Here is a 12,130-nt window from a genome sequence, read left to right as displayed (position 1 = left end):
TCTGCTTCTGGGTTCCCTTCAGAACCCTGACAGTTTCATATGAATTAGTGTATCAATATAAGCAAAATCCAAGAAATCTGGAGAGAGGCATATTTTCTGAACCAGTGTGGGAAATCCCCTTTGTGTGATTGTGAAAGTGTTCAAAGGAATTTAAAATGTCATGAGAAAATGTATCTGAATTTTGGCAAGTCTGCATGTTTTCTTTTTACTGTATGTAACTTTCTTTTTTACTGCTGTTCATGTTTTTTTTGTGTGCACATGTACAACAGAGTTGGTGCTCTCACAGAGTTAAGTTAAAAACAAATAAGTAAAGCTACCTCATAAATCCATTTGGATTTGATGTGGAGGTAAGCTCGACAGGTGTGATAGTATACAAAAATTTCCAAATCTGTTAGGACTGATAATTACAATATAAAATAACTACAGCTTTGTATTTTTGAAATAATGTAGTAGTTGATTGTCTAACTGGACTATCTGTGATATAACCAGTCACTTGGTGGGTGGTGATTTTCCAGAGCCAAAGGCTGTGTTTGAAATCACAAACTAACGTACTATTCATCCGATCATACGTCAGTCATAATTATGACGTCAAATTGAGTATGTAGTGTTTCAAATGTATAATATGAGAATTTTGTGTATGCTAAAGAATGCCCGGATGTATACTAGATCAGCAAAAATATCTGAGTATATACTGAACCGCCCCATAATGCATAGCATCTCTTCTTATTGGTTAATGGCGGACTGCAAGGAATTTTGTTTTTACTATTTTCGTGCGTTATTTCATAACAAAATTCACTTATGATATTATCTGAATTGAGAAATCAACTGTGTAGATTGTAAATATAGACACTGACCACTGCAACCAACATAGCAGACGACTTCAGCAACATTTCAATCTACTGTTCCATATTTATTCTATTTAGTTAAGCACTACTTTAGGTAAACTTTATAAGATAACTTACATATCCTTCTCCTCCTCCTGACTTTTCTCACCTCCATTTTACCTTAATTCTTTATTGTTCTTTTAATCAAACGTGAACCACAAACAATAGCCTTTAGCACGCCTCTACCACTTTTTTGTGTTAATTTGCCTGAAAATAGCGGAAAATATTACATTGAGTGTAAGTGGAAAGGCTGGCTTACATTAGTGATAAACTATTTTCATTTAACTACAGCTTGTGATTAGTCTGGAGTGGTCAGACTTATCTCAGACTAGAGCTTACTGTGATCGATACAGTCATGTGATTCAGATAAGACATATGTAAGATACTTCAGTGTGAACAGTCTGCATATGTAATCGTTCATTTAGTAGGCAGTATGCAATAGATGCAAATTGAGTATGTAGTATGTTAGTATGTGATTTCGAACACAGCCCAAGTGTATGAGAGAAGCAACAGTCTTTCTTTTATGGTCTGCACCTCACCACTGATTAGAATATCTGATCAAAGAGGAAGTTGTGTGCTGGGTTACTAAACAGTTCACCCAAATGTTTAGTCAGCAGTCTAAGAAACATACAAAAGTCCATGACCCTTGAGTAAACCAGACTTTCTATTTCCATCACTGTTCCATCACATTTCAGGACCTACTGAGTACATGTCTATGAAAATAAAGATAATATATCCAAAACCATTTTATTTTTGTGCTCACATGCTGTCACTAACAGTTAGCAGTGAAGTTAGTTTCCTAGAGTTAAGAGTCTTCTGAGAGTTATGTTGAATATTTTCTACTGGAACAAATTATTTCCCAGCCGTTTACTGCAGAATGTGTGTGGATGCAAAGCTGCTCATCAAAGAAAGAAGTAGAGCATTTGAACGGTTAAAACATTGTAAAACATTAGAAATGCCTTTCTGTCCCTATCACCACAAGGACTGAGAACAAACAACAAGAGTGAAGACAGTATGTTGATAACCTTGATTCTGTCTCTGTCTAATCATCAAAATGAAACAGTGTGCTACTTCCAGATGAAGGAACCAAAACCAGAGAAAAGGAAACAGGTCTTTTCTACATTCCTCTTCTGCAAGCAGAAGTTGTTTATGTGAGCATATCAAGAACATCGTCATGTGATTTGGAAAGATTTCAAAGCTGAAACTTCACTGTGGTTTGCTTTAGTGTCGTATGGCAGGTGAACTAAGTCCTTCCACTGACTCTGAGACAAGAAAGTAAAATGATCTTTCTAGGCAGAAGACATCTCCTTCTGTGTTTCAATCTCTTCTTCTGTCTACTCCTAGGTAAGATGAAGATTAAAGGTTATTATTTAATATATCACACCAAATATTCCTTATTGCCTTATTGGACTTTCTACTTTTTTTCAGGTTGTGTGCCTGCAGAAGGCATCATAGCCACAGTCGGAACAGATGTCACTTTGCAATGCAACTATGACGCTCAGAGTTACGGCAAGCTTCCTGCATGCTGGGGTCGAGGAGCCATCCCCAACAGCGGCTGTGCCAATGAGGTGATCAAGTCAGATGGGACAACAGTGACGAGCAGACTGTCGGAGCGTTACCTGTTTATGGGTAATATTGGTGGGGGTGATGTGTCGCTGACCATCCGGCAGGTTGAGGAGGCCGACTCTGGGATGTATGGTTGCCGTGTGGAAATACCAGGCTGGTTCAACGATCACAAACACCATCTGACTCTGACAGTAGTGGCAGGTGAGACCCACAGGCAGGAATTATGATCTCTGAGGGGAAGAAATAAAAGTAAAATACAACGTTTAATTACTTAAATCACCCAGTGACTCACTGCTTGTTTGAAAAATGACACACATTATATTATATCACATTTTGGCAAATTTAGCTTCAGAAATTACTATACAATAAATTGTAACATTTTTGACAATAATGTTGTTGTTGTTTATCTGTTGATTGATTAATCAACTAATTGTTTCAGCACATTATAGCCCTGCAGTGGTGGAAAGTAAAGTAAAGTATTTATGAACTAAAAAGACTTTTTGACTTTAGTATTTAAATTTTCTGCTGATTTATATGTCTACTTCAGAGAGAAATGTTTGACTGCATTTAATAGTTACTTTGCAGATTCTGATTAATAATAAAAAATTTAATCAACAAAGAAATCATGATGTAATATTGTAGATTAAGATAAAAGTTTATTGATCCCTTGGGGGGAAATTCACAAGACCCAGACGATAAAGTAAAGTAGTTAAAATTAGTCCCACCTTTACCAACTGCAACATTAAATTAATGTAAACATTAATCAATAAAAATTATAAGACAATAAGATATTATACATTATACTGTAATGTGCCATTCTGCATAATGGGTACTTTTACTTTTGGTAGAATATTTCTATTCTTTTGTACTTTTACTGAAGAAACTTGAAGTAACTTTTCGCTTGTAACAGAATATAATATAATATAAAAGATTTGAGTACTTCTTCCACGCCTGTAGCACTGTATTTAGTTTTTCTCTCTTTTCAGTACGCCCTAATCCTCTGAAGGTGGAGACAAGAGAGGTGAAGGAAAGAACTGTCACTGTCCGCTGGACTCCTGTGTTTGATGGCGGCAGACCCATTACTACCTACAGGATCGATCTCAAAAACAAACAGGGTAAGCACAAAGAAACAATCCCGATAATCTTAATTGAAGTTGGACATTAGGCAGCTAATTGTATTGTTTTAAAATTGGAGTATGCATCTTATCTATGCATTCTGGTTGCACAGCGTCCTGGGATACTGCAGTAACAACTGAAGTCTCAAATCCTGAGCTGACTCAGCTGACCTTGGTAGACTTGCATCCTGCCAAGACCTACAGCCTTCGCATGTTTGCTATCAACAGTGTGGGCATGAGCGAGCCCAGCAATGTTCTGACAGTCACAACAAAAGAAGCAGGTAGAGTCGGTCACTTTTTATTGTTTTTATAAATAATTTGAATTATGCAGAACTTATTTTTTTGATGGATGGCCTTTAAAGCTTGTTTTGCCTTCAGCACCAGATGGTCCACCCCTGAATATGAAGCTGGAAGGCCTCACTTGTCATAGCATCAGAGTCACTTGGATGGTAAATTTTGAAACTGCATCTAGAAAGAAAGAGTGTTAAATATTTTCCTCCTCTAAGAGTGTTTTCTCTTGACTAGCCTCCCAGGTCCGATCTCAGAAACGGGGTTCTTCGGAGTTACAGCATTAGCTACAGAGAGTATGACGCCGCAGGCAGACAGTTCAAAAGGTGGCAGCACTTAAGTGTGGCCGCCACACGGGAACTAGAGAGCGTCGTTCTGGTCAACCTGAAGCCTTCTACCAGTTACGGGGTGCTCATACAGGCCAAAACAAATGCAGGGATAGGACCTGCCTCAACTGCGCCTCTCTGCTCCACTCTAGAAGAGGGTAAAAACATGAATTTAATTAATATTATGATGTCAGTTTAATATCAAGTGACATTTACACAGATTGGAAAACATATTTTATTCTGTTTCAAGTTCACACGACTTCAACTGCATCGACTAGTAAGTCTACAACCACTGCCGCCACAATGTGGATACAAGAGACTACAAGTATCACTTCAGGTATGTGTTATTGGATTGGTGATACTCATCTGGAGAAATATAACAAAATAAATGTATAATTACTGGAAAATGTTTTTTTTTTTTAACTCAATCACTGATAATTTTTGTCCCAATTTCACACGACTTCAACAGCTGAGCCTGTTGATGCTGCCACAGTCTGGGCAGACCAAACCACAAGTATCACTTCAGGTACTTCATGTGTTTCATACAGAGTTTTTAGCTTCCCATGAATTGGTGAAGCAATTTGGAGGGAAAAATGTATCCACCATTCAGTCCAAGAAAATGTGTCTTCCAATATGAAAATCACAAACAATTTGACATTAGGTCATTAACCCCTCATTGAAATACTTGTTTTTTTTTGTTGACTTTTTTAAAAAAGTTTCAGTTTTAGGCTGCAAATCAAAGCCAATGATGTCTAGGTGGGCTGGCACAACAACAATCTGTGGCACAGCAGGCCCTCCTTTTCCCAAGAAGGACTGAGCAGACAGCTGCTGCAAAAGAATTATGTCACATCAGTATACTATGAAGATATGTAATAAGATAAGACATAACCAAATCCAAATCAAGCACAGTTTTCACGTTATTTGTGAAAAAAGCCGTAACCAGTGGAAGTGTACTCAATAATATTATCACCTAATAAAAAACCACACAAAATATGCCATAGAAGTGTAATAAAAACTTAAAGGAAGTTACCATAAATGGTTCCTCGCCCGATAAAGGGTTAAGAAACTGTTAAAAGCTATTGTTTCAAACATAACATCAAAATTAACTTGTGCCCAATTTCAATGGGTGTTGTTCTAGTTGTAAAATTGTATCAATTATTCACAGCTCCAGGATTTTTGTGTACATGATCCGATCATCACAATCTGTCTTTCTGCAGAAGAAACATGTTAAAATCCACAAAATTATACTAAACTCTATAAAGAAAAATTGTTAAATATATTCAAATGTCTCTCCTGTGTGTCTCCTAGTGCCCCCGGATCCCCCAGTGCTCAAGTTAAAGGAGGTCAAAGATAATATAATTTCTCTTTTATGGACTCCTGGGTTTCAAGGTGACAGCCCCATTACTGGGTATTACCTGGAGTATAAAGCAGTTAATGGTAAGAGAAAAATTCAATGGAGTAATTAAATCTTGACCACTTCACTGTAATTCAACTGTGAAAGCTTCACTACATCCTTTTGGTGTTTAATATTATATATTTTGTTTTTTCCACAGCCTCGTGGGATTACAAAAAGACCATTATAGACTTCAGCCCTAACCAGACAAAGGCCACTATAATCGAGATAAACCCCTTCACATACAACGTCCGCATGTTTGCCAAGAACAATCTGGGCACCAGTAAAGCTAGCAATGTCCTCACCATCACCACTGGAGAAAGAGGTGCTGTTTTTATTGATTGATTGATTAATTGATTCTTAATTGTATGTTTCTGTGGTGCATTATAACATTAGATTTATGTTTTCATTATTTAAGTCTTTACCATAATGTGACTGATGCTGTGGATCATTAATAATAATAGAATTGGTTATATGTGATCTGTTTCCTTAAGAGCAGAAGTAATGGATCTTATTCACACTCAGTAAGGCAAAAATATAAATAAACTAACACAATCACAGTTCCTCAGACCACTGGAAACACACTTTATGTGGCCTGATATCTTCTCACTTCTTTTGTTAGTATTGTTTTTGCATGCTTAACAACACTTTCAAAATTTCCTCTTAGCTACTTTACTCTGTGTTTATGCCTGACAGGTAATCATGTGGATAATCTCGTTACCACCGTATCTACTGACACACATGCTGCTGTAAGTATAAAACCAAGGACTTCAGTAATAAGAGCTGTTGAGGAAGTATTCAAATCCTTAACACAAGTAAATGTCCTGCATTGAAAGTGTTACTTTATTTTTAGTTTAATCATAAAAAATATCAGAAGTAGAAGTACAGTGCAGAAAATGTCCCCTGTGACTATTATACAATAATTAATATTACTCATGTAATAATGTAATGATGTAATGAATTGTTTATTTTCTCGATTAACTGATTCATTGTTTGGTTTCTTTACTTAAAAATTGCTTGCTTACTTACTTACTTTACTTACTTACAAATTCAGAAAATGAAATATTTTGGTTACAACCCAGAGCCCAAAGTGACATCTTCATGATGCTTGTTTTGTCTAGTATTTGTTCAGACTAGTACAGGATTACAACATATTAAAATAATTACAAGGAAAGGCAGTAAATCCTCACATTTGTGAAGCTGGAACCTTGAAATGTTTTTGTATAAAAAATGATGCCAAATTAATGTTCTCTCAAATAATCACTTCAGCTGTACTTAATTATTGTGGGGTAGTTAAATGTATAACGAAACTACACAATTAATGCACAATTACTCACAATATGGTTAAGTGCAATAGCCAAATTGCAGAAGCTGTAATCTTTTGATGAAGGTAAAATGTGCATCAAACTGCATTATACTACTATAAGTAATGTAGTTTGACCAACTAATTTTGTTCTCCAGATGTAAAAAAACAAACAAACAAGAAAAAAACTAAATTTCACATTATCATGACTTTATTAGTTTTTATCAGTAAAAATCTTAATTGTGATGCAAAAATGATCATCCCCACACTAATCATTAATAATATTGCAATTGCAATATCTTTCAAAATAACCACAATATGACTTTTTTTGCCATATCGTGCAGCCCTAAACAAAACATAATTTTTTATAAGCTCTTTGTATGCAAAAATCTTAATTTGTAAACTAACTACAGACCACAGCTGTAAGATAATGGTAGTGAAGTGTAAATATACAGTGGCATGAAAAGAAAAGACTAAAGTAAAGTACAAGTAGCGCTCAAATTTACCTGCAGTGCAGTAAATGTACTAGTTAACTACATTTCACCACTGAATATCAATCACATAATGTCAAAGTTAATAATATAGAGAGCTCTAGTCTCTCGTTGCTCATTGTTTCTCTGATACACCAACTCTACCCGTCCAGCAACAAAAGGCAAAGTCAGTGGAAAGCTACAATAAATTGAGCTGTTTATCTGGACCAAAACCAGATCTGAAGCAGAGTCTATTGGACTTTACACTCATGAAGTGGCCAGAAAACAGGACTCCAATTGAATGCTAATGTGTCGCCGTAAAGCAGACACTTGATATAACGTTATATCTATGTGAAGTTGAACTGTTGTCGTTGTTGAAAACCCTCTCTGCCAGGCGAGCGTCGAGGAGGAGAGTCAGGGCGGTCACCTGGCCGCCATCGTGGTGCCGGTGGTGCTGGTGGTGTTCGCTGTTGCCATAGTAACCGCATGGCAAATTAGACGTGAGTGCTCGACGGTGAACTTGACTTGAACTATTTATTTAAATGCCCTTTTAATTTGATTCCCACTCTCTCCGTTTCTAGGTGTAACACAGAAAAAGGGCACCCTGAACATGTGAGCGGTCGCACATTTAGAGAATTAAGCCACTTATAAACACTTAATTTCCGTCTGCCGGAGTGAACAATGGCATTTTTGTTGTTGTGTGCAGGTGGCTGACCGGCGGAGCGCTACGTTACAGAGGAGCTGAGTCACTACAGGAGCTGTGAAAAACTCTCAGTTGCTCTACACTTTAAGCCTAGAAACTCACAAATACCACTATTTGTACTTTAAATTCTTATAAGAAATGCGCCGAGGGAGATTGTATATTTCTGTTCATGTGTCATTGAGGAAAGAAGCCAAATCTGCTACAACTTCACCTGTTGATTCAAACTAATCTTTACTTTGTTAACACTCACAGAAGGTCTAATCACATGGGTTAGTGTTTTCTTGTTGCAACCATTGACAGGTCAAAATTTGTCTTTTTATTTCCCTCTTTCTCTTTTTCTAACAATATATATATGTGTGTGTGTTTGTGTGTGTGTTTGATTATAAAGTTTACTCTTATAACCATTAACAGGTCAATAATTAACTTCTGTTTTTATGTGACTTCATCTGTAATGAAATGGTACCACATCTTTGCTTATTTTCCTTTATAATGTATAATAAACGTCCAAATTGTTATTACATTATTGGACCAAAAATCATCTTGTGTCATGTTGACGCAACAGATTCAACAGATCAAAATCACAAATACATACGTGATGAAAGAAGGTTTATGAATGCAGTGTTGAGAATAAACTTTGATTGATCCTTTTTTTTTTAAATTATAGCGGAAATTATACAAATGGCTCCTCTGATTAAAATCTTTTTAATTAAAGAAAATGTCATCATTCTTCATTAAAACTCAATAGCCTACAGTCAGAATATGTACCTCATTTTAAAATCTGTTCTTTCAATTAAAATTAAACACTAAACTCCATTTATTATTATTATCATTATCTAAATAAAATAGAAACTTGTGTCCACAACTCTTCCAACCACCGACCACCAGTATCCACCTCCAACCACTAGAGGGCACCAGAGCCCCACCAGTGAGTTGCTGTAACTCTCTCCAGCGCTCACATTTAGATCTCACCTCATCATCCACAGAGCCGTCCTCAGGGGCAGGCACTGCAGCCAGATGGATTTCATTCCATCTGTCCTGTAAATCTCTTAATTGTCCTAATTAAGGAGATGAGGAAGAGGAGGAGATGTGATACCTCTGTGGAGCTTTGAGGCAGCTGTCTGCGAGGGAGTCTCGTCACAGGAGGGGGGGATACCCAAGCTTGAGTCTCAGCGGGGAACACAATAGTGATCAATGTTTGTATGTGTATAAATGTGGGTGTTTAAAAAAGAGCTTCCACTTCCTGCTTGTTTATGTCTATTTATAAGGAAGGCCTGCAACAAAGCCACCGATGAAGGAACTGTTGTTTTTGTTGCTTCTGCATTCACATGCTTAAGTGTCACACTTCCTGAGAAATTGACTAATTGTCTACAGTGGTGTAAATATCGCTTGATTATTGGTTTGCAGCGGTAACCCATCGCAAACTCGGAGCTGCTGACACACAAAGCCACAGTGCGCTGTTTGACCGTGGCCTGTAAACACAACTCCACCACATCCCTCCTGTCTGGACTTCCTCTCATCCTCTGGACCCCTCTCACTTCCGCTGCCCTTTTCCCTCTCGCCTCTGCAACTTCACTCTGGCTTTGCTTACACAAAAAACCAGAGCCTTCCGGTTCTGGTGCTTTCCTCCATCTCTACACCTCTCCATCCTCTTCATCCTTTCATCCATCTTCCTCTCTGTTCAAGCCCTGCTGATTACACTGCATGGCACTTACATAAACAGACGACAAGAGGCAAGGAAGGTTGTGGGAAGCACTGGTTGGATGACTTTGATGAGGTCGCTTTGATTTGGCCACACAGCCAAAAAACAATTTAGCCCCCAGCCACGTCCACCCCCACTCTTACTGGTTCCCCTTGGACCATGCATGCCACCCGTAAACCACACGAGGAAACAAACCAGTAGTCAACCCAACAAGTATGAGGAGGTGGGACAGAAATGAAAACAGCTGATCTCGCTGACCTGCAGTTGATTAACAATGTGTCATCTCCCCAACAATTCTGTCACCTCACTCACAGCGTGGCTCCTCCGCTCTTTAAACATCTTCTACTGAGACCAAACATCCATTAAGGCAAACAACACAAGGCTCCTTATGTAAGTCATGCAGAGCTTTGTCAGCTGTATCTGGTAAATGCTTCAGTGTAAGACTGCAGGTGGGAGATTGAGGAAGGAGGGGGGGAGTGTATGGTCATAATAATGGCAGTATTAGTAATGGGGACAAAGTTAGTACTGTAATAAATCATGCGCTATGGTTCTGGCCACATCAAGGCAACAGCACGCAGGAAATAGAGACTCTGAAACGGTACCACACACACCAAAGGCTGAGCTCTGCAGGAGGGGATGGTCTCCAGGCCTTGTTGCCCCAGAACGGATGCACGGCCCTGGGCCTAAGGAGCTGCCAGATGTTGGCCCTTCTGGAGCGCCTTATGAATTTGCGATCAGCAGAGCAGATGCGAGTATTGAACAGAAATGAAAGGGGCAGGGAGTTGAGGTGGAACAAAAAAAGAGAAGGGGTACCACAGAGGCAGTTTGTGAAAGCTGGGTTATGGACTGTTTTCTTATTAAAGAAGCACTAATTGAATCAAGTCTTCATCAAAACCCCCTGCAAACTACATCGACTCAAAGGGAACTTTTCATCTTGTTAGAGCTATAGCATGCCTGTCAGTGTGCAAATGAAAACAAGGCAAAGTAGCAATCCTAAAATCAGATCCATAAGTTTAAGTGAGCTGTAAAAAAAAAAAAAAAACAACAACCAGATATTACAGTGGCTGATAACACACTCGTTCAGGAGGATGGTGATCTAACAATGACTCAAAAAATTATCTTCATTCATGATGAGATCTGACGGTTCATTTGTGTGTGTGTTGATGTGATCTGATTAGCCAACCTGAGCCAGATGGAAGGCAGCGCACATGTTTGAAGGTCAGACATAACAGTTTCCATGGAGACATCACCAAGTAGACCAAGTAAACCAAGTACAACGCTGTACTGCGCTGTCGCTCCCCCGGGGGACCTGCATCAGTCCGTGTGTGTTTCTGCATGTTGGTGTGTATCTGCATGGTTGTGCATGTATGTACAGTTTAAGAGAATTTGTCTGACAGTTTCAGTTATCAGTATGCACAATGCTTTTGTGCATCTATTAAGGCATTAACATTCATTTTCAAGATTACTTCTCACTGCTCCTCAGTCATGTTGGACAAATTATTCACAAGCCATACAAGAAATTACAGCAAGAGGCAACTTTAAAAAACGTTACAAAATCTGTTAACAAAATACGTTTTAAAGTTGTTTGAAGAAATACAACCGTGTTTCACTTGTGACCAACACAGATTTAACTGTTATTTGATACATGCTTTTATCCACTGTGTGTTAAAACACAAGTTTGACAATGTGTGGATGTATAAAGTTGTACAGTATTTGTCTCTATGATGCAAAAATGTAAACTGAACACCTTGGAAAGATTTATCATTGTATGCTATTACTGAGCAGCTATTCTTGAGCTAAGTGGCAAATTTCAACCTTCCTGGAGGTCTAAGTTTCCATAGAAACACGCTAGACTTTATATTGATGTAGCGAGTTTATCAAATGCTGGAAAAAAATGTATTTGGCAGCAAGTCATTGAGGACAGAAATAGCTATACTGACATGCTTGTTGCCTCCCTTTGCACACCCATAATCCTTAATGCTTGCAGATATTTCCATAAACGTTTGAACATCCCAAACCATATCTTGTACGATTCATATCACACGTCACCTCTCATTCAGGCAGAATTAAGTGTCAGAGCTTTGAACAGAAGCATGGGTCTTAATCTGTTTAAATGTGCTTCCTTCTTTACGGTAACACCACTGACTTCTGCTTTTTTATACACCTGCCCAGAGGCGAGTTCTAGTAAGGAGAGGCGTCGAATTGGAAGACCTCCATCGTCCTGGCAGCTGAACACAGTGGAAGTCTTGGATCTGTTCAGGGGATTGGACCAGCTGAGCACTGCCACAGAAGACAAGTGGCTGGCGCTGTTGAATGGGAAAGAAAGAGTGTGGAAGGATGGAGGGAGAGGGGGTAAAGTAGAGGAGGAGGGAGGGAGGGAGGG

General features: G+C 38.5%; 1 protein-coding gene across 2 annotated transcripts; it reads left to right on the top strand.

The window, feature by feature from the left end:
* The first annotated feature begins 2,012 nt into the window (after window positions 1-2,012).
* Window positions 2,013-8,571, top strand: LOC118333328 (Down syndrome cell adhesion molecule-like protein 1 homolog). 2 transcript variants are annotated; one of them, XM_035668915.1, is made up of 14 exons: window positions 2,014-2,228; window positions 2,313-2,651; window positions 3,437-3,565; window positions 3,679-3,846; window positions 3,944-4,014; window positions 4,091-4,337; window positions 4,430-4,516; window positions 4,649-4,705; window positions 5,488-5,616; window positions 5,733-5,897; window positions 6,269-6,321; window positions 7,740-7,845; window positions 7,927-7,957; window positions 8,052-8,571. In XM_035668915.1, the coding sequence occupies exons 1-14, from the start codon at window positions 2,165-2,167 to the stop codon at window positions 8,107-8,109; spliced, it is 1,704 nt and encodes a 567-aa protein (XP_035524808.1). In that variant the 5' UTR covers window positions 2,014-2,164; the 3' UTR covers window positions 8,110-8,571. The 2 variants fall into 2 exon arrangements, with proteins under 2 accessions (XP_035524809.1, XP_035524808.1); XM_035668916.1 differs by lacking the exon at window positions 4,649-4,705 and having other exon boundaries at window positions 2,013-2,228.
* Window positions 8,572-12,130: the final 3,559 nt, after the last annotated feature.

Source organism: Morone saxatilis, unplaced genomic scaffold, assembly GCF_004916995.1.
Source record: "Morone saxatilis isolate NCDOM2014 unplaced genomic scaffold, NCSU_SB_2.0 Contig22, whole genome shotgun sequence".
Classification (NCBI taxonomy): domain Eukaryota; kingdom Metazoa; phylum Chordata; class Actinopteri; family Moronidae; genus Morone; species Morone saxatilis.
Note: the sequence above shows the minus strand (reverse complement) of the source record. Positions and strands in the feature narration are given on the sequence as shown.

What these genes read in the sequence shown, in the direction of transcription:
- LOC118333328 (XM_035668915.1), top strand. Translation starts at nt 2,165, where the DNA reads ATGATCTTTCTAGGCAGAAGACATCTCCTTCTGTGTTTCAATCTCTTC. An exon ending in CTTCTTCTGTCTACTCCTAG is followed by an intron (nt 2,229 to 2,312) that starts GTAAGATGAAGA and finishes ACTTTTTTTCAG; the next exon opens with GTTGTGTGCCTGCAGAAGGC. An exon ending in CGATCTCAAAAACAAACAGG is followed by an intron (nt 3,566 to 3,678) that starts GTAAGCACAAAG and finishes CTGGTTGCACAG; the next exon opens with CGTCCTGGGATACTGCAGTA.